The 22,277-nt window shown below is 38.5% G+C and overlaps 1 protein-coding gene across 1 annotated transcript in view; it reads left to right on the top strand.

Annotated features, from left to right (window-relative positions):
* The window catches only part of ARAP2 (ArfGAP with RhoGAP domain, ankyrin repeat and PH domain 2), a 239,216-nt gene that overhangs the window by 17,929 nt on the left and 199,010 nt on the right, over nt 1-22,277 (top strand). The window contains 2 exon segments of the mRNA XM_078148406.1: nt 19,405-19,887; nt 19,890-20,472. Of these exon segments, the coding sequence (XP_078004532.1) occupies nt 19,560-19,887; nt 19,890-20,472 (911 nt within the window). The 5' untranslated portion in view covers nt 19,405-19,559.

Here is a 22,277-nt window from a genome sequence, read left to right on the forward strand (position 1 = left end):
CTAGGAAAGTAAAAAGTTAATAAAAGAAGAATGCTGCTAACTCTTAATTTACTTGTAGTAATGGGAAAAAGAGAACATATGGATAAAGTAATCATGTGAATCATTTGTGTAGGGCTTTAAGGCTTGTAAAATGCTTTCATAAGCATTTTAAGAGGTAGGTGCCCTTATTCCCAATTTGTAGATGAGAAAACTGAGGCTTGGAGAAGTTAAGTAAGTTGCCTTGGGTCACACAGTTTGAAGCAGGCATTGAACTAGTCCAATGTTTTCTCCATTGTACCACCCAGATGCCTCTCTTAGAAAAGCCTGGGCCTGTAGAACTGGGAGGAGAGATGAGAAAGGGAAAACTCTCATCTCTTGACACCACTGTTTTATTCAGGGCCATTGCCCTCTATTGGGTTCCTTCTGTCACCATGTCCTCCCCTGCTGCCATCCAGGATGCTGGCAAGGTTAGGGTCACCCAGTTTCCTCCTGTCTTCTAGTCCCTAATAACATGTATACTAGTTTTTTAAGTGTTGAAAAGGTTGATTAGCTTAACGCAATACAAAAGAAATGTAATGGTGATGGTGAGGGGTAGGATTGGGGAAAGGGGAGCATAGGGTCCTGGAATATTTGGAAAGGGTTCCAGTTGCAAAAGTTTTTATCATTTAATCTGGGCCTCCAATACTAACCGCAGAGCACTTTGTCTTAGTTCGTCTTGACTTGCCATCTCTTTTGTTTTCCTGCCTAAAAATAATATTTATTCCTAATTCCTCTGCTCTGGATTTGGTTGGGCACTTGCTAACATTTTAACTTCTGCAGCCTATCCTTCCAGTCTTCAACCATGTTGGAGGCAATCTATGTGTGGGACAAATAACCCCCACTTTACCCCCAGTGGTCCCTTTTGGTTCAGCTGTTTTGTGAGTTTTTTACCTAAATTTCTGTTGGCTCTCCTGTTTGTCTTGCAACAAGAAAGCTTTGGTTGCAGATAAAAAAGGTCATCTCTTGATTGTGTTTCTGGCCTTAAGTTAAGGTTTATTTCATTGCTAAACTGGAGGGTTTCTCTAGCCCCCCTTTATTTTGTTTTGTTTCCTCAACTCCTCTCTCTGCCCTACTTATTGGCTGCCTGAAACAAATCGGTCACCTAGATATTTCCATGTTAACATGATACTTGTTGTGGAAATGGTCTGATTTATGCCCAAATCCTTGGTGCCTGAGTGTAGAAGCTCATGCTTCTTACCATAAGGCTTCCTGTCCTAGAATGACTTAATCTTTACCTATGATTCACTGAACTGAGCTGTTTTGATATAGTCGCCAGGGTCAGTGAGTATTGGTTACCTTTCTTTGCTTTCAGCTTGCTGAATCACTGGCCCAGAGTTGGGGTGTGTATCCTATCAGCCACCTTTTTTTTTTAAATCATAATTAGAAAATGAATGCAAATAACTTTATATCCAAATACTCTATCTCTGTGTTTCCCCTCTATGTCTCTCCCCCCCCCCAATGACCAGAAAAGCCTTATGTCCATACACTGAATCTTTGACATTTTCATCTTAGTCAGTAGTTTCAGCCCTTCCCAGGAATCTTCAATGAGTGGATACTGAGTAATGTAATTGAATAGGTTTAGTACCTGTCTTTATTTTTCCCTTTTCACCAACTCATGCAGCTGTTAATGAATAGTGAAATGACCTATATGTGAGGGAGGAGAGTTGAATATCTGAGTTATAAATCTGCAAATGACAGAGAATTGGTCAGAATTATTTAGTGTGTTGTACTCTTGAGCATAATTTTGTTGGAGCTGAAATAAGGTATTACCATTTAGCAATACTAAAATAACCAGAGAGATCAAAGGTGACCCACAAAGCTCTGTCCTGGGCCCTCTTCTCTTCTCCTTCTAGTAATATAGGTAGTCAGCAAAGCTGTATGTGAACATTAAGTGTTCTTGTATTCAAGGGAAACACTGGTGGTGTAGAAAAGCAAAGATGAAGAAATTACCTTGTGTGAAAGGCTCTTTCTTATTTGGTTTCAAGTAAATACCCATGTCTTGTGAAGATAGTCCTAACTGATACATCCATATGCTAATGCAAACTTCCTGTGGCTCTCTCCTACACTATAGGACGATGTAATTTTATGTAGGAAATGACATTTGGCATCTTACTAGGAAAGTAAAAGGTTAATAAAAGAAGAATGCTGCTAACTCTTAATTTACTTGTAGTAATGGGAAAAAGAGAACATATGGATAAAGTAATCATGTGAATCATTTGTGTAGGGCTTTAAGGCTTGTAAAATGCTTTCATAAGCATTTTAAGAGGTAGGTGCCCTTATTCCCAATTTGTAGATGAGAAAACTGAGGCTTGGAGAAGTTGAGTAAGTTGCCTTGGGTCACACAGTTTGAAGCAGGCATTGAACTAGTCCAATGTTCTTTCCATTGTACCACCCAGATGCCTCTCTTAGAAAAGCCTGGGCCTGTAGAACTGGGAGGAGAGATGAGAAAGGGAAAATTCTCATCTCTTGACACCACTGTTTTATTCAGGGCCATTGCCCTCTATTGGGTTCTTTGGTGATTCCGTTGGCTCCAGTGGTTTCAACAATCATTTCAATGCTAATGATTCTCAAATCTACTTATCCAGCCTTTACCCTCTGCTAAGCTCCAGTGTCATATCTACACCTGCCTCTCAGACATCTCAAACTAGATGTCCTATAGACATCTTAAACTCAGTATATTCAAAACTGAACTCTACACTTTTCCCCCCTTTGAAACTTCTCTATTAATATAGTATGGTAGTACCATCTTCACAGTGCTCTAGGCTTATAGTCTAGTTGCCATCCTTGACTGCTATCTCTCACTCCCTCCCCCCCATATTCAAACCGTTGCTAAAGCCTGTAAGATGTCACCTTTGTATCCTCTCTACAGTATGCTCCGTTTTCTTCTCTGATACTACCACCACCCTGGTGCATGCTTTCATGACTTCACACCTGGGCTATTGCAATAGCCTGCTGATTGATTTCCCAGTCTTAAGTCTACCTCCACTCCACTCCATCCCTCCATTTAACTACCAGAGTAATTTCCCTATAGCTCTTTCATATCTGACCATGTAACCTCCCATTCAGTAAACTCCAGCAGCTCCCTATCACCTCCAGGATCAAACAGAATCCTCAATGTGTCATTCCAAGCCCTTTACAATCTTTCTCCCTCCTACCTTATACACCTTCACATAGTCTTTATTCCAGTGACACTAGGCTTCCTTGCTGTTCTATAAACAAATACTCCATCTGTTTACTCTAGGCATTTTCTTTGCTGCCTCCTCCGTGCTTGGGATGTCTCCCTCCTTATCTCTCCATCCTGTATACTCTCGCTTCCTTCCTTCAAGTCCCAGCTAAAATCTCCCTTCTACAGTAAGCCTTTTCCATTCTTTTTTAATTATGGTTCCTTTCCCTCTGTCAGTTATTTCCTATTTATCCTGTATATGGCTTATTTATGCTTCATGTTTGCAGGTTGTTTTCCCCATTAGATTGTGAGCTCCTTGAGGGCAGGGACTGATTTTTGCCTTTTTTGTGTCCCCAGCACTTAGCACATGCCTGGCACGTTACTACTTATTGACTGACTGAAGGGAGGAAGAAAAACTGTGGTTCCTTGATTTGAGCATGGGATTAAAGATTGGTCTTTACATTTGGAGTTCATATATTTCTCTTTTAATTTTAGATTTATTGATGTTTTTTGTTTTTCATATCGAGATCAAGTTTTAGATATTCTCTCCCCAGCTTACCACTCTCTAATTGAACATTCTTTTGTTTAAAAAAATACATTAAGCAAAAATAGTGATAGCATCTGCCTGTATATGCAAGATTCTGCCCTTGTAGTCCCCTACCTCTCTGCCTAGAGAAGGAACTATTTCATTATTTATTCTTTGGGAGGGGCTTCATAAAAGCATTTTGCCCTCTGTTATCTTTTGTTCACTCCTTGTGAAGTGTGCATATTCACTATGAAAGGTAGTATAGTTAAAGGGAAGCTAGTCTAGCAAGTGCAGGGTGATGACCTGGGAAGGCACTGAGGGGTGGAGGGATTGGAGGTCATGGTGAGGAAAAAGAGTAGCTTCGGAGGTCCCAAGTCGTAGGGAAAGATGGAATAATAAAACATTGTGATCCGATAAAAGAATTTCAGAGTTCATGAACTTGGAAGTGAAACACTGGTGGGTGATGACAGGAGCAAAGTATGACCATCTATTACAGTCAGTAAGTCAACTAGCATTTATTAATTGTCCGTTATGTGCCAGGCCCAGTGCAAAGCACTGGGGATACAAAAAAGGGGCAAAAGACAGTCTCTGCTCTCAAGGAGCTCACATAGTCTAATGAGAGAGACTTTTTTTTTTCTTTTGGATTTGACAGACTGATTCTTTTATTTATGGCTGTAGCTATCACTATTTTAAAGAAGCACAACTATGAAAAAGGACAGAAAAGATGAAACTTGAGTGGGTACATGCATTTTAATAGTTAACGGTACACAGTGTTCTTACATATTAGTGGTCAGAGATTAATTTCTCTTGTGTTTACCTGGAGAAGTGATTATTGAAAAATATGTGGAATTTATGTAATCTATGACTTTCAGAAATAACTATATAGTGTTACAGGTTGAAAAAAGTTCAAGATACTAATATAGCAAATATATACCTGTGTAAGTACTCAGAAAAAATGCATATTGCAAAAATCATTCATTAATTATACAAATCCAATAACAATAGGAATATAAAAATGACACTACAGAATTTTTTCCATTAAAGAGTTATGTGTGTTCTAAGTCCATAGTTTAATCCACAAGGTCACCCTTCAGTTCCCTTTAGACAGAAGCATGCTATGAGTTTTAATTTCTAATTTGAATCAGTCCCCAATACACCACTAGCATAAAGCCCATTTAAGCAGGTATACAGGTAGCAGCTTCCTCCTCTGTGTCAGCTCTGTGAGGGAGACAATTTGCAAACAAACAAGATATATACAAAGATATATACAAGGTGAATTAGAGATGATCGACAGAGGGGAGGTACTAAGATTAAGAAGAATGGGAAAGGCATCTTGCAGAAGAGCATCCCAGGAATGGGGAGCAGCCAGTGAAGACCCTCTGGGCTAGGGGATGGCTGTGTTGGGTCTTTGTTGAAGAACATCAGGGAGGCCATTGCTTAATCACAGAGTAAGTAGAGGAGGCAAGATGTAGGAAGGGGCCAGGACACGAAGAGCTTTAAAAGCCCTACAGTGGATTTATATTTGATCCTGAAAGCAATAGGGAGTCACTGGAGTTTATAGGGAGGTTATGTGTCAGACCTGTTCCTTAGGAAGATCAGTTTAGCAGCTGAGTGGAGGATGGATTGGTGTAGGGAGAGGCTTGAGGCAGGGAGACTGGCTTTCAGGTTATTGCAGAGAAGAGGGGGCATATAGTTGAGCGGTTAAAAAGGTAGAAATGATAGGACTTGACAGCTGATTGGATATAGAGAGAGTCCAGGATGACCTGTAGGTTGTCAGCCAGAGTGACTAGGAGGATGGGAATAAGTATCCAGGAGAAAAGGGTGTTCCACAATATAAAGGCTTCAGAGCGATTAAAAAAAAATTAAAAATATTGAGAAAAGGCCACTAAATTTGATAATTAGGAGATAATTAACAACCTTGAAGAGAAATTTTTCAATTGAGTGTTGACGTCAGAAATCAGACTGCAAAAAGTTAAGACAGTGAAAGGAAAGGAGGAAGTAGTGAGTTGGTTGGTTGTTGACATTTCTCTAAGAGGACCAAAATGACATCATTATGTTGGGGTCAAGGTACAGTATGTCCAACTGTGACTGATTAGATCAATATGAGCTCAGAAGGCTCTACCACAAGTCGGGTACGAAGAGTCCATGTAAACATTTGGAGTAGAGATGTCTCTAAATTTGTGCATCTCATGTTTCTTTTGAGCTACTGAAGTTCTGCTTTACTCATACAGTACAGCACCTTCTTTGTTGTGGGCACACCCATGCTGGGCAGTCTTGTGCCAGTGTCTCCCTTGTCTTATGATCAATTTCAGAGTTTTTTAGAGAAACTTTGAGAGTGTCCTTGTATCACGTTTTCTCACCTCTGTGTGAGTGCTTATCTTGTGTGAGCTCTGTGTAAAAGTCTTTGAAGTAAACATACTTATAGCATTTGAACAACATGGGCAGTGAGAGGGGACCTCAGTTTCTTGTATGTTATCTTGTCAGAATTTTCCTAAGACAATTCAAATGGAAGTGATACAATTTCTTGGCACGTCACTGGTATATACTGTCCAGGTTTCACAGGCATAAAACAATGAAGTCAGCACAACAGCTCTGTAGATCTCCAGTTTAGTAGGCTTTCATTTTGCTGTACACCAGATCTCTGAAAGCTCTCCCGTCCTTTTCTGCTCCACTGTTGTCAACCTTGTATTGGCTCAGTTTTTCCTCCAAGATAGCCATGAACTGTCCACTTCAGAGAAGCACTCTATTCTGTCGACATAAGTCTTTTGATAGTTGTCTTGGCTTGAGGCTGCTGCTTATATTGAATGTGAATAGTTAGCCTGCAGAGGATAAGTCTGTGATTGGTCCAACACTCTGTACCACACATTGCTTTTGTCTCTTTCACATCCTGTCTCTTCTCCTTATAATGACAGGTCTACTGAATGCCAATATTTGCTACAAGGGTGCGTCCATGAAATTTTATTCTGCTTAGGTAAACAGACAGTGTTGCTGATGAGAAGGTCATGAGATGTATAAGTCTCCTATACAGTCTTGAGTATAGCTTAAGTGGAATGCAAGAGTAAGTCATGGCAAGTGAACAAATTAAGGGACTGAGAATTTAGGGTGTCAGGGAACATTAATATGTATTTTGAAGACTTTTAGTATGAGGACAGATTTGGGATGAAGAGAGACTGTGAGTCAATCACTGAACTCATTGAGGAAGGAAAATCAGTATCCTGTAGGTCTGTGTGCCAGAATATTGATAGAGCGATAAATAAGGGTGAAATTAATCTCAAAAGAAGAGAAGTTACTGGGTGGTGGTAATATAATGAGAGTCTGAAGGTGATAGTTGGAAATGAGGAGAATTAGGACTATCCCTATCACAAGCAGTAAGTTGAAGGCATTTATGAAAGTGCAACCTATACTGGAGGTTGTGGTTAGGCTATTTCATCAGGAGGGATCCAGGTCTTCCTAAGTGCCAGAAAATAAGAAGAGTAAAAGAAAAGGTTTAAATGAAAGCAAGTTTATTAACTATGGATCAGGCCATCTAGAGGGTCCAGTAGAAGGGGGAGGGGTAGATCTGGAGTAGGTCATTGGGTAGGATTGAAGGGGATAGAAATAAGGGAAGGGGTACTGGAAGATAGGGAAGAGGGTTTGTACATGCCTGTCAGGAGTTTAGAATCAATGGGATGGGGAAAGTATGACCAAGTGGGAATATGACAGCCATTGAGGAATGAGTTCAGGCAGATTTTCAATGGCTGGAGAAGACCGTTGAGAAGGGTTGGTATCAGGGCCTTCCCTGGATGTCTTGTCTTGTTGCTAGTTGCAGTATGGAGTCCTATAAGGCCCCACTCCCAGTAGGCAGGAGCAGACAAAGGTTAAGTTTAGGGGAGTCCAGCAGGAGGTGGCAATTTTAGGTGGGTCTGATTTGTGAATGGCCTCTGGAATGCTGCAGAAGGCCAGGAGACAAAGACAGAGGCCTGAAGCCTAGGTCTTGGGCTGGCTCAGCACTCCTTGAGAAAACTTAAGAGAAAGGTGACCATAGCCAGGTGGATTGGATCTGAGGCTGCTGCAGGAATTCTCAGGGGAAGGCAGAGGCTATAGGTGAGCGGGCCAGATGCTAGGCTTGCATGATATTCCCTAGAAGGTCACGGTAGCCAAGACAGAAAACGTAAGTGCCAAGGTTGGATTTGGTATTTAAGTCTCTCAAAATATTTTTCTTAAAATAACTCTGGCTCTCATTGTATAAGTATTCTTATTCCCACTTTATGGTATTATTATCCTCATTTTCTAGAAGAAACTGAGGCCTAGGGAGATTAAGTGACCTTGCCCAAAGACAAGCCAAAAAGCTGGTAAGTGACAGAATGGGGACTAGAACCCAGCATCTGATATACTGTTTCCAGTGTATCACATTGCATCTCCCCATGGTCAATCTTGAGCTGTCTTGTCAAGGAAGATAGGAATATAGTATGGTAGATAGGAAAATATGATTTTTAAAAAGTTTTACTATACTCACTAGAACAAACATTTTGTTTTTAGATGTTGGTCATTTCTCACTACATACCCAGCATCCCTGTAGGTTTCTTATGAAGAAAAACTGTAAAGGAGACACATGAATTTTCTTACAATATTCACAGTACACTATGCTTGAAGTCCACTACCATTTGGCCAAATGGAGGAAAGTACATTTCATAATCTCTAGGGCCAAGATTGGTCATTATGCTCAGAGTTTGTTTCAATGTTGTTTTCCTTGATGGTAATAAAGTTACTGTGAATATTATTTTCCTGGTGCCCCTCATTTTACTTTTTGTATTAGTCTTCTCATGTTTCTGCAAATCCTGAATATTCTTTACTTCATTCAGTCTAGTAATCTGTTACATTCATACGTTTGGGGTAGATGAGCATGTGAAGACTTCCCCTTATGGAATGGGTGGAGTGGGAGCCCTTAGAGCTTGGTCAGGCATTGAAGATGTCAAGGTCATTACTGCCAGTCATTCTGACTTTTGTCTTGCCACTGGACTCTGATGACTCTGGAAGAGAGAGGGAGGCTGATGACTTTGTGCACCTCTGCCTCACTAAATCCAATGCATGCAGCAGTCAAGACATCACCCCATGAGGTCACTGATTCTTTTTGAAACAAAGGATGAACAGCAACATTTGTATGTCACTCTATATTCAGCCACTCACCAATGGAAAGAGTGCCTACTTTCTATTTTTTTTTTTATGCTGCCATCAAGTATTTTTATGAATATTTTGGTACATGGTAAGCCTTCCTTGCTGTCTTAGACATCCTTGGGGGTATGCCTACTAGTGTGATCTCACGTACATTCAGATTCTTTCACAGGACAATTGGATCAATTCACAGCTAGGGAGAATGTTAGGGTAGCTTGAATAAAGGCCTGGAAGTAGCCCAGGAGTATTTTAGTACAAGAAAGCTAACTTGGCTGGAGTGTATGCTGAAGAGTGAAGTATAGTGGAAGATGAGAGCAGGTAGCGTAATTGTATCACTGAAGACAGCATTCATTTCTTTGGCACCATACCAATTTATGAACCTATCATCTCATACTGTACAGTTATCTCTTTCACATCATAACTTTCCCCATCGTGGTTTTTGATATATTATGAGTCAGCATAAGAAATTAAATGGAAAGTTTTTAGGAGTTTTGCAGAGGCTGTAAGATGACATGCGAAGTCAAGCAGATGACGCAGAGCCTCCAAATACTTAACCCAAATTTTACTGTAAAGGTACTGTAAATACCTCATAAAAGAAAAAGAAAAAACAACTTTTTTTCTGATATGAAGGGAGGGCCAAATAATTTTATGAGGATTTTCCAGATTGTAGAGGCACTGCACTCCTCACCCTCACGATGTGCAAGGGATAAGTTTAGTGCTATAATTGTTGCACCATACATGGTTTTCTCTCCATTCATGTTGACACTACCACTTCCATAGTCAGCAAGCATGTAAGGTACTATTCTAGGCACCAGTGCACAACTTTGTTCATTTTATATTCCTACCATTTTTTTGAGATCATTTGCAATCCTTGCCCACCCTACCATTCTCATTTGAACTCACGTTGATATCCTGTACTAAAATCAGACTAGCCTTTTGATGTTATCCTGGTTGCACCTTTTATTTTGCTACCTTTCACTCATTTACTTCCCTTTTCTGCATCTTCCTTTCCTTTCCCTTGACCTCTTTTCTAGTCTAAGCTTTGTCGCTAACTAGCTTTGTGATTTGGGGCAAGTTATTTAAATTCTGTGGTCCCCTGTTTCTTCATCTCTAAATGAAAGGATTGGATTATATAGATTCTGTCCTGTTCATAAACCTACTCATCCTTTAATCCTGAGTCCAGATGTAACATTCTTCATGAATACTTCTGTCACTCTTAGAGAAATGATCTTTTTTGCCTCTAAATTTGCATGTCATATTATGTGAATTTCAAGGAACTAATCGTAAATTTCCTGATATTATAATTGTTTAGCACATAGCATAGCATGTAAGCTAGTGCCTTGTGAGAGGCATAGTACCTTTTTAAAAATAACTGTTGAAAATACTTAGTTGTTAAGAAAAACTATCAAGAAGTTTGCGTTGATGCAGACTTTAATGGTTTATGTAATTGTCATTCAAAAGTTCATGACCAAACCAAGGGACTGAGAAGATCCCAGGAGATAAAATGGATGATTTTGATGATATAAAAATTTTTTAAAGTTTTTCACAAATATAACTAATATAGTTCACGTTAAAGGGAATCAGATAACTGGGGGGAAAATCTTTGCATCAGATTTCTCTGATAATGGTGTCATATCTAAGATACAAAAGTAATTCAAATTTATACGACTAACAGCCATTCACTAATTGTTGTTTGTACTTTGTTCTTGAAAAGGGAAAGTGGTGGTGATGCCATGACTTGCAAGTGAATAGGATTTGAGTGAAAGAGGACTGTGCAAAATCACTCACCTCTAATTACATGTAAAAACAATTTTCAATATTCATTTTAAAAATTGAGTTCCAAATTCTATCCTTCCTTCCCCACCCCCATTATTTAGAAGGCAAGCAATTTGATATTGGTTAAACATGTATAGTCATACAAAACATATTTCCATATTAGCCATGTTGTAAAAGTAAATATAGACCAAAATAAAAACACAAGAAGAATGAAGTCAAAAAAGTATGCTTCGAACTGTGTTCAGACTCCATCAGTTTTTCTCTAGGGATGGATGGCATTTTTTATCATAAGTTTTCAGAGTTGTCTTAGATCATTGTAATGGTGAGAATAGCTAAGTCATTCACAGTTGATCATCATGCAATATTGCTGTTACTGTGTATGGTGTTCTGGTTATACTCATTTCACTTGGCATCAGTTCATGTAAGTCTTTCCAGGTTTTTCTGAGAGCATCTAGATCATCATTTCTTATAGCATAATAGTATTCTATCACAATCATATACCACAAATTGTTCAGCCATTCCCCAATTCATGGGCATCCCCTCAATTTCCAATTATTTGCCATCAGAAAAGAGCTGTTATAAATATTTGGTCATGGTTCCAAATTCCTCTAAATAATGGTTGAATCGGTTCACAGCTCTACCAGCAGTGCATCAGTGTCTCAATTTTCACACATCCCGTCCAACATTTGTCATTTTCCTTTTTTGTCCTATTAGCTAATCTAGTAGGTATAAGATAGGACCTCAGAATTGTTTTAATTTGTGTTTCTCCAATCAGTAGTGGTTTAGAGCATTATTTTTCATATGGCTATACATAGGTTTGCTTACGTCATCTGAAAACTGACTGTTCATATGTTTTGATCATTTGTCCACTGAGGAATGGCTCTTTAAATTTGACTCATTTCCGTATATATTTGAGAGATGAGGACTTTTATCAGAGAAACTTGCTCCAAAATTTTTTTCACAGTTATGATTACTAACTGTATTTCCCTCCCTCCTATTTCCCCAGTTTATTTTATTCTCTCTCTCCTTTTACCCTTTTCCTCCTTGAAAGTGTTTTGCTTCTTACTGTTGCCTCTCACAATCACCTTCCCTTCTATGAGTACACCATTCCCCCCTTTTCTTATCTCCTTTCCCTCCTAATTTCCTATAGGGCAACATAGATTTCTACACCCAATTGAGTGTGTATGTAATTCCCTCTTTGAGCCACTTCTGATGAGAGTAAGGCTCAGGTGTTCTCCATCACTTCCCGGATCTTAACCTCCGTTGTAAAAGCTCTTTCTTGCCTCTTTTATGTGAGATAATTTACCCCATTCTACCTCTCCCTTTCCCTTTCTACCAGTGAATCCCTCTTTTTCATCTCTTAATTTTATTTTTTGGATATCATTCCATCATATTCAACTCACACCTCTGCCATCTGTCTATATATACTCCTTCTAATTGCCCTAATAATGAGAAAGTTCTTATACGTCACAAGTATTTTCTTCCTATATAGGAATGTAAACAGTTTTTAACCTTATTAAACCCCTTATGACTTCTCTTTCCTGTTTACCCTTTTATGCTTCTCTTGAGTCTTGTATTTGAAATTTTCTACTCAGCTCAGGTCTTTTTATCAGGAATACTTGAAAGTCTTCTATTTCATTGAATATCCATTTTTCTTCTGAAGGATTATACTCAGTTTTGCTGGGCAGATGACTTTTGGTTGTAATCCTAGCCCCTTTGCCCTCTGGAATATCGTATTGTAAGCCGTCTGAGTATTTAATGTAGAAGCTGCTAAATCTTGTGTTATCCTGACTGTGGCTTCATGGTATTTGAATTGTTTCTTTCTGGCTGCTTGCAGTATTTTCTCCTTGACCTGACAACTCTGGAATTTGGCTATAAATATTACTGGCAGTTTTCCTTTTGGGACCTCAGGAGGTGATTGGTGGTTTCTTTCAATTTCTATTTTACCCTGTGATTCTAGATTATCAGGGCAGTTTTTCTTGATAATTTCTCGAATGATGATGTTTAGGCTCTTTTTTTATCATGGCTTTCAGGTAGTCCAATATTTTTAAAATTATCTCTCCTGGATCTATTTTCTAGGTCAGTTGTTTTTCCAGTGACATATTTCACAGTCTTCATTTTTTTTTATTCTTTTGGTTTTGTTTTATTGTTTCTTGATGTCTAACAGAGTCATCAGCTTCCACTTGCTCAATTCTAATTTTTAAGGAATTATTTTCTTTAGTGAGGTTTTGTACCTCCTTTTCCATTTAGCCAATTCTATTTTTTAAGAAGTTCTTTTCTTCAGTGAATTTTTGTACGTCTTTTTACATTTGGCCAATTCTACTTTTCAAGGCATTCCTCTCCTCATAGGATTTTTGTACCTCTTTTACCATTTGGCTTAGTCTGTTTTTTAAGATGTTACTTTTTTCAGTATGGTTTTTTTTTGTGCCTCATTTGCCAAACTGTTTTTTTCACATGATTCTTCATGATTTTCTTACATCACTTATTTCTTTTCCCAATTTTTCCTCTACCTCTCTTACTTGATTTTCTTTTTGTAGGCAGTTGGGGTTAAGTGACTTGCCCAGGGTCACACAGCTAGTATCTGAGGTCAGATTTGAACTCAGGTCCTCCTGACTCCAGGGCTGGTGCTCTATCCACTGTGCCACCTAGCTGCCCCTCTTACTTGATTTTTAAAATCCTTTTTGAGCTCTTACCTGGCCTGAGACCAATTCATATTTTTCTTTTAAGATTTTGGATGTAGGTGTTTTGACCTTGCTGTCTTCTTCTTAGTATGTTTGGATCTTCCTTGTAGTAGTTTTCTATAGTTAGAATTTTTTTTCTGTTGATTGCTTATTTTTTCCATCCTATTTCTTGACTTTTAACTCTTTGTTAAAGTATTGCACAGTTGGGCAACGCAGCTCTCTCTCTCTCTGTCTTTGTCTTTCTCTCTTCCTTTTTTCCCTTCTTTCCCTTCCATCTGCCCATGTAGGGTATCATACCCTTACCTAAGGGTGATTTGCAGAAAGAAATGTAAATTTTAATCTCTGAAACCTTTTTTTTCCTTCAGGATCACTCCTTAAATCCAAATCATTCAGGCTTTCATTGATTGGTTAACAATAACCAGGCCAAGCCCCTCTTGGTCATTGTTTGGGCCCTGATTGGCTCAGAGTGAATGTAAATAGCAGTTATTTCTATTTTGGCTAGAAACCCTGAGGATCTTCCCCTCCCAGATTGCTTTTTTTTTTTTGACTAGGTAAAGAGGCCTGACGTAATTTCTTACCTAGCCTTAATCATTGAATGGGTGGTGCCTCGGTCAAACTGAGAACTATTAAAGACTTTAACTTAAACAGGCCAAGGTCTTCCACTGCATCCCAGGGTCATCTCCAGTCATCCTGATCTATATCTCACCATTGGACTCAGATGGCTCTGAAGGAGAAAGTGAGGCTTGTGACTTTGCACAGCCCTCCTTCACTTAAATCTAGTTCACTTGCATGTTGTGACATCACCTCCTTGATTTCATGGTCCTCTTTGAGAATGAAGGACAAACAAGTAACTTTCTGTAGTCAGAATTTTTTCCTGTTGGTTGCTTATTTTTTCCAGGCCATTTCTTGTCTTTTAACTCTTTGCTTCCAGGGTGGAGGGCGCACTGTCCCAATCTTTAGGGGTTTTCAGAGATATTTCTAGTGACCTGCAAGTTTTCAGTTCTTCTGAGATGGTATGATAGTTCCCAAAGTGGATGATACTGCTCTCTGAGAGGCACTGGAATGATTGAGAGTAGGGCAGAAGTAGCCTTGGGTACAGCTGGGTAGCATTGAAGAAAAATAAGGGGGTGGTAGAAGCTAAGGAAAGAAGAGAAGATAAGAAAATTTTGAAAAACTTACACATTTAATCTGTTGTGTAACAGAGTTTAAAGTCGAAGTGATTACAGTATTTTCCAATTAAACACACAAAATCCAAGTTATAATCAATGGTCAAGTGGTCAAGTCTGCTGACAAACCTTAACAAGCAAGTGTTGGCAGGTGAGCATGTAGTGCATTGTTGGGAAGCCCAGCATGCATTGTCAGGAATATGTGCGTGTAATGACTTGTTTACAATATGTACTATATGGTTACGTGAAACAATATTGTGTCATCAAAATTTCAATGCAGGAAAAACCCCATAAATTTATAGTCAATCATTAAATTTAATACATGTCATTTTAAAAAAATTAATATTTTTTGAAATGATGCAAATTTAAATAACAAGTCAAAGGGTTAAAGAAAGTAGATTTCAGGGGAGGGGGGAAACACCGAGTAATTTTTTTTTTTTTTTGAAAAGGGGGCAGTTTGCCAAATAAGTTTGGGAACCCCTGATAAGAAGAGATGTGTTTACTGCTCTCCTGTCCTGTGCTCTGGTCTCTGAAGGACCACAAGTACTCTTTTCTGCCCTGGAACTGTGATGAAGGTCCCTGCTCCACTGCTGTGGCAGTGTTCCTCCTCACTCTGCGACTGCCACCCAGGTCTGTTACCTGGATCCGAGTATGGGCAAAACAAGAGTCCTGCCCTTAGTGCCAGCAAAGAGACTCCTGTAATTTCCTTCTGACCAGTTGTTTGACACCCCCCCTTACCCCTCTGTGGGCTGGGAGCTGTGGAAGCAGCCACTGCCACTGCTGATTCAGTCACTCCCAAGACCTGCTCTTGTTTTGCCAAGGGCAATCTGGGTCTGTACTGGCACAACCTGTACTGGACTGTGCTCCACTCTTATCCTGGTACAACAGACCCTGCTGACTTTCTAAAGTTGCCTTGGGATGGAAAATTGTTTCACCCATCCTTTTTGGGTTTCTGCCACTCCAGAATTTATTTTAGGGCATTATTTAAGGTCTTTGGAGGGGTTTGGGGGAGAACTCAGATGAGTCCCTGCCTTTTCTCTGCCATCTTGGGTCTGCCCCCCTACCCCCAAGACTTCCTTGTTTAATCCCATCTAATCATATGCTTGATATCTCCTTTCTATCCTGGCTTTCCATGGTACATGGATTTGAGATTAACTAAACTAAATAATTAGTTTGGAATTGGTTCAGTCAAACAAATATGAGCTTCAGAAAGGACTTTAAAGGTCATTTTTGCTCTGATGGTACCAAAGCTTTAGGATTGTTTTTAAAATCAGAAAATTCCATGGTGCTCCACATGATAAAGGTTATACTCTTTCATTTTGGTCATTACTTCCCCAATGTCCAGCTTAGTGCCTGGCACATATTGGGCACTTCATAAATTCTTCTTACATTTAATTGGTATAAGCTAATTGAGAAAATACATGAGTAAAATCTAGTCTGAATTCATTAGTGTTTTAAAATAGATTTGTAATTTATTAACTATCATAACATCTTTATACATTTGAAAAATGGTAATACATGAGGCAAAATTTGGTGTACAGAAGATATTTTGCCTATGAATTTACTTCTTGATTTATGGATCTCCTTCAACACTCTAGTGACCCCAGGTTGGGAACCATTCATTAATCTAGTCGAGCCTCATTATTTTTATGTGTAAGGAAAATGTATACCAGATAATTGAAGTGATATACCCCAAGTCATTACCTCCTACTGACCAAAATTGAGACATAGTCTCAGGCTTGCTTATTCATTGTCTAGAATTCTTTTCATTGTTCTCTGTTTATGGCTAGTCTCTGTAAATGATGATAGTTAAGACACAGCCTTTGCCTTTAAAAGGTTTCTAGTTAAGAAGGTAATTTAATACAAATAAGTAACTAGACATTTGGGATATATCTAATATTTAACTTGATTATACATAGTTGTTTGTGTGTCTTTCCTTCCCATTATACTGTGGACTCCTTGAGAGCAGGAATTGACATTTGCCTTTTTGTGTATCCTCATTGCTAAGCATAGTGCCTAGCACGTAGTAGGCCCTCAATGCTTGTTTTTTTGTTGACAACACAAGGCCAAATAAGATAAATGCCACAAGAAAGATACCAAGTGCCATGAGATCTTTATTTTATAATAAACATCAACACACATTTATTAAGTACCCTTTGCTGTACGTAGAATAGTATGCTAAGTGCTGGGGACATAAAAAAGTTTAGATAAGGCACAGACTTTACCTTCTTAGTAGTTGGGAATATGATGCAAATGGGTTTGACTGGATCTTGGATCTCATTGATTTGGGTAGTTCCTCTATTTTTATCATATATCATTACGTAAGTGCTTTAGGGGGCAAGAAAGATTTCATGGAGAAAGTGGTATTAGAGTTGGACTTTAAAGAATAAGTAAGAATGGGAGCAACTAGGTGGTGTAATGGATAGAGCACCTGTCCCAGACCCGAGTTCAAATGCCACCTCAGATACATAACACTCACTAGCTGTGTGACCTTGGGCAAGTCACTTAACCCCATTGCCTAGCCAGAAAAAAAAAAAAAGAATAATTAAGAGTGAAGTAGTCCAAGTGAAGGAGGGGTTGGCTGTTCCAGGTGTATGGAATGTCATGAGCAAAGAAGTGTATCATCTGGAGCTGTCTCTTTTGATCCTTGTGAGTATCTTTATTAAATCTCTGTTTTCCCTATTGAGTCTATTCTGGTATAACCTTCCCAGAAATCAGAGACTCTTTCATTCCTTTTGTAGTCTTATGCTTTTCAAATATGGCATTAAAAATAGTCTTGATGTATTCATTCAATAGAAGCTGATAGATTGCAAGCTGTTTTGGCACCTAATTATTGCTTAATGAATTACTTAATACTTGTTTAATAAACAGGTTTATTTCCAACGTCTGATCCGTAGTAGACTTAGATAAATTCAAAGGAATTTGGCTAAATGAGGATAGGTCAGTAAGGGCTGGGAGTGTGAAGGGTACAGAGACCCAACCTTGAAGATAGTGGTTTTTTTTTTTTTAAATAAATACTTTCAAAGTCACATTCCAGCCTTCTAGGTGTCATTCAGTACTTGAGCTGAAACAGGCTGTCCTTGTTTTCTATCTTTCTCCATTTCAACACTGTGCTCCCTGGGCTAATATGGACCTGTATGTATGCCACTGTCTTTTTTTCAGGCTCGTCCTTGATTTTTTGCTGATGTCTGAGGGGATGATGGCAACATCTCAGTCAGGGTATGACCCATATAACCAGAATTTCAGCCCTAAGTATACTTTGAAATGGTTTCTGTAGGATTGTATCATGTTTAAAAGAGGAGACTTTTCACTCTATAGTGAAGGCAGCCTTGTTTAGGAATGACCTACATGCGCCTGTTTTTCCTTTTCTATCCAGGTGTTTTCATACATTTTGTTGTAAATGTCTTTAGAGGGGATTTTTTCAGTGGAAGTTATTTATAGCAAAGAAATCTCAGACATTTTTGTCTAAAACAAATATTGTACAAGACTGATTTTTTTCCTCTTTTGCTCTGCTATACATTGGTACTTCAGAAAGTCTGTGATTTCATCATTTTGGGCACTCCCTTTCCAGATTACAAACACCCCCAAATCTCTGTAAATCGTCTATGACTATTTTTTTCTTCTACTTCCCCCCTTCTTTCCTTGCCAATCATTACCTTAAGGTCAGCTTTGTGGTGGCAGGTCTTGCTGTACTTAGCAAGGCTGGCACTCAGATAATAGATAGGAAGGTCCTTGCCAAGAATGTACTGGAAAGCTTTCTAGCTTAGTGTTACCTATGTTCCTGAGTTTGTTTTTGCTTCTGTAGTATTGCCTTTGAAAACACAAAGTTGCCTCTCTGCCACAGTAATGTGATAAAATAGGACTTGAGTGGAGGATTCATTTTGTAATAGAAGAAAATATGACCTACATTTCTCCCCTTAAAATTGGATGAGTTAGGTGTTTTTCCCCCTTTGGTTTACTTAATGATGCAGAAATAGTAACATGTTACTGGATCTGGTTTTCAGTGTTTTTTTTTTTAATTAATTTTCTTTTAGACCTGAAAACTGCTTATTTGGAAACTTTCTACCAATGCAGATCAGCTACTTATCTGTAACTTAGTCACAGAGAATATCTTTGGGGCAGTAAGAAGTTGACTGACTAGCCCATGGTCCCAGTATGAATCAGTGGCATGATTTTTATCCACATCTTTCTGACAACCAGGCCAGCCCCTATCTACTTTGCCACGTAGTTTAAAGGTAGTTGATTTAGAGCTTTAAGAGATCCCAGAGGTCAGCTGTTCCAGCCTTCTCATTTTAAAGATGAGGGAAATGAGATTCAAGATGGGTAAAGTGACTTAGCGGCAGTCACTGATAGTTTCTTTTGGTCTCCACTGCATTTGTTAGATTAATGTCTGTAATGCAGGGAGATTAACCTTTTTTTATGTTGTGTGTCACCCTTTGACAGTGTGGTGAAACGTATAGACTGACCAACTCCTCGTAAAGTGTATCAAATAAAGTAGATAGGATTAGAAAGAAAACCAATTATATTGAAGGGCAGTTGTCAAAAAATTAAAAACAAACAAACCAAATAAAAATTCACAGACCCCAGGTTAATAAGCCCTGCATTAGACCATATTGCATTTGGGATGATGTAGAGAGTGATTGGAAGTATGCATATTTAGTAAGTAAACAATTTTCCAACTATTTCAAGGGCCTTTTTTGAAAAAGAGTGCGGTGATGATAGAGATTTTTAATGTATCTACACAACTGTATATGTCATGAGGCTCTGCCCCAATAATGTGCCTTGGGTTGGGGTTCTGGGCCAGAAAAATCACTATTTTGACATCCACTATTATGTTTTTCTTTAGAGAAAGTTGATTGTGTAAACACTATTTTAAATAACCACTACTTGCTAACAAAGGCACAATGCATCTTTATTTTACAGGTTGAAACACGTTCAGGGCTCAGAATGTGAAGATTCCAAATACTGTTCTGAAGAAATTAGTATGCCACAAATGGTAGAAGAGCTAACTCAGAAACACTTTCACTGGTCTGTGCTGTCCTGTACTTAAAACAAGGATTAGTAATGAAGCCACCATTATGTCCTCAGTCAGTGAAGTGAACGCTGACCTCAAAGAGTTGTTAACAAACATTAACTTGGAGCAGTATCTTTTATGCTTCCAGGAGTCTGGCTACCATACTGTGAAGGACTGTGCAGAGATAAATGACAGCATACTACAGAAAATTGGAGTGTTGCCTACAGGCCATCGAAGAAGGATCCTCAAGCAGTTAGAGATGATCCTTTCAAAACTGCAAGACCCTGTTGTATATGCAAATGTTCAGAAAAGAAAGAAGGACCCAGTGATATTAAAGGATGAACAAGCTTTGTCTTCTCGTCCCGATACCTGGATAAAACTTGCCGGTTTGTGTGGAATCAGAGCATTGGCCCGGAGTCATTGGAGGCTTCAGCAACAATTTCTGGCAGAAATGATATCTGTAATGAAAATAGGCAGTCTGCAGAATCAGTTGATACATCTTCCCTCACTAAACAGAGTGATTTTCCCCTTCTAGATAGTATGTCCCCACAGAGTTTGGATTGTTGTCAAAATGTTGCCCTTGACAGTGGAAATACAGAGAATACAGCTTTGGTTACAAAAAAGAATGTGGATTGCGCAGAAGAAAAAGAACAAATAGGAAAAGTTGGTTGGAACTTAGACAGTCCTGGGGTCTTTCATAATGAGGACAGAGGACCTCCTTCCTCCATTGATTATTCTGTTTCCAAAACGAGTTTTGAAAATGAGCCTGGGATTTTATCAGCTAGACCACCTCCATCTCCGTTCTTTGAATTTAAAGGAGAGATGATTGTAAACGACTTGTATATATCATCAACGCAAAATCTAGCACCTATGAGGAGTCGTAGCAAATTGGTTTCCAGGCCATCACGATCTTTTATGCTGAGACACAGGCCTGTGCCAGAAATCCCCGTGTCATCCAAAGGAGCTGTTTCAGGGAGGTAAGGACTTTGATGATAGACTAGAGCTAAGTTTGGGGTATTTGTTATTAATTGTTCTGGATAATTATATTTGTGCAATAGAAAGGTAACATGATGTAGAAAGAAACCTGGAGTGAGTATACCACTGGCAAATCACATCATCTTTTGGGCCTCAGTTTTTTCATCTGTAAAATGGGGCATGTGTTGGTCCTCTTAGAATTTTATTGTGAAGAAAATAGGGCTAGGGACTGGTATAGGGAGTTCCCAAGGTGTGGAAACTCCCTCTACCAATGCAGGTCAGAGCCTCTCTGCTGCTTATAATTGTAGAAAGTTACTTAGTACACTGAGAATTTCATTGATTTGCTGGGAGGTCACACAACCAGTATGTATCTTAGATGGAACTTGGATCTTTCTCTGAGACTGGTTCTCTGTCTTTTACATTATACCTTTTACATTATATGGCGTCTTGTGTTATGAATACTTTGTCAACTTTAGAGTGTTATAGAAATGAGTTGTTATAGTGATAACATTTAATAAGAATAATTTTATTATGTTTGAATTGGCCCTGAACAATTTATGTATGAAGTCCTATACTTTTCCCACAAGGTCTAAGTAATATATCCTGAAGGCCCAGAATCTGTCTTGTTTACCCATTATACTTAGCCAGTGATTTCTTTCCATACAGTTTTCAGGCATCCATAGTGGCTGGAGCAAATCTACAATTTCCCTTTGTATTCCAAATGGTATTTGGAAAAAAAAAAAAAAGAAAGCAGGGCACTTGAGAAGTTGAGATTGAAGCAGCTGTTTCAGGATTGGATAGTTTTTCAGGAATTTCAAAATCACTAATTGCCCATTTCTGCATGATATTTTTACTTCCAAAGCATTTTTTTTCCTGTTAAAATTAACAATAACTGGCTTCTTAAGCAAAAGAAAAGTGGAGATATAGTCTCTAGAAACTTAGTATTTTTGGCATGCAGAGTCAGGTTTGTGATAGTACCCCAAAAGGACCCTGTAGTGGAGCTGATTTTATGATACCATATGAAGTATGTAGTCTGGCCAGAAAAGCCCAAGGGATATTAAATGTCTTTGACTCCTTACAAGCAAGGAGGCCAATTTTGATTAAGATATATTTTATTTCACTTGTTATATTGTATTTCACAAACTTTACTGAAATTTTAAAAATGTTATCTAGTTGCAAGTTGTACATCATACATAAAAAAAGGTCTTGGCGTTTGTGTGATTTGAATCTTTAGGAAAGAAAGAAAGTTGAAATGGAAGTATAATCACGGTGTATGAACTGCATTACAGGAATACCCCTAAGTAAATTCTCAGCCAGATCACCTAATGTTGAGTCTCCCTGGCTGCTTTGATGCAGTGGTAAATATGGTCTATGTATCATATGTATGTTTGTGTATATGTACATATATGTATATTTTGATGAATACATTTCAATAGAATTGGTTTTCTTTCTAATCTTATATATTCTATTTGATGAATTTAACAGTATTCTGAGAATTGGACTATAGGATTCAGCAGATTGCCAAAGGGGTACATGCTGCCCCCCCAAAAAAGGTGAAGAACCCCTGCTCTAAGACCATAAGTTGTGGAATAGTTACTATTCTACATTGGTAGGTGATGTTTGCTTACTCTGGCGAAATCATAAGTCTGGTTAGTTAAAAGGAGATTTTAAAGATATTCTATTTAAAAGCTGTAACTAAATCACATATTTCTAAAATTGCAGTCAGTTATTTAGATGTATTTTATTTATGTATTTGTATTTTCTGGAAATTGAAAATATGAATGTCTGAAACTGTTTTTTAACTTGG

Source organism: Phascolarctos cinereus, unplaced genomic scaffold, assembly GCF_003287225.1.
Source record: "Phascolarctos cinereus isolate Bilbo 61053 unplaced genomic scaffold, phaCin_HiC Scaffold_9;HRSCAF=440, whole genome shotgun sequence".
Classification (NCBI taxonomy): domain Eukaryota; kingdom Metazoa; phylum Chordata; class Mammalia; order Diprotodontia; family Phascolarctidae; genus Phascolarctos; species Phascolarctos cinereus.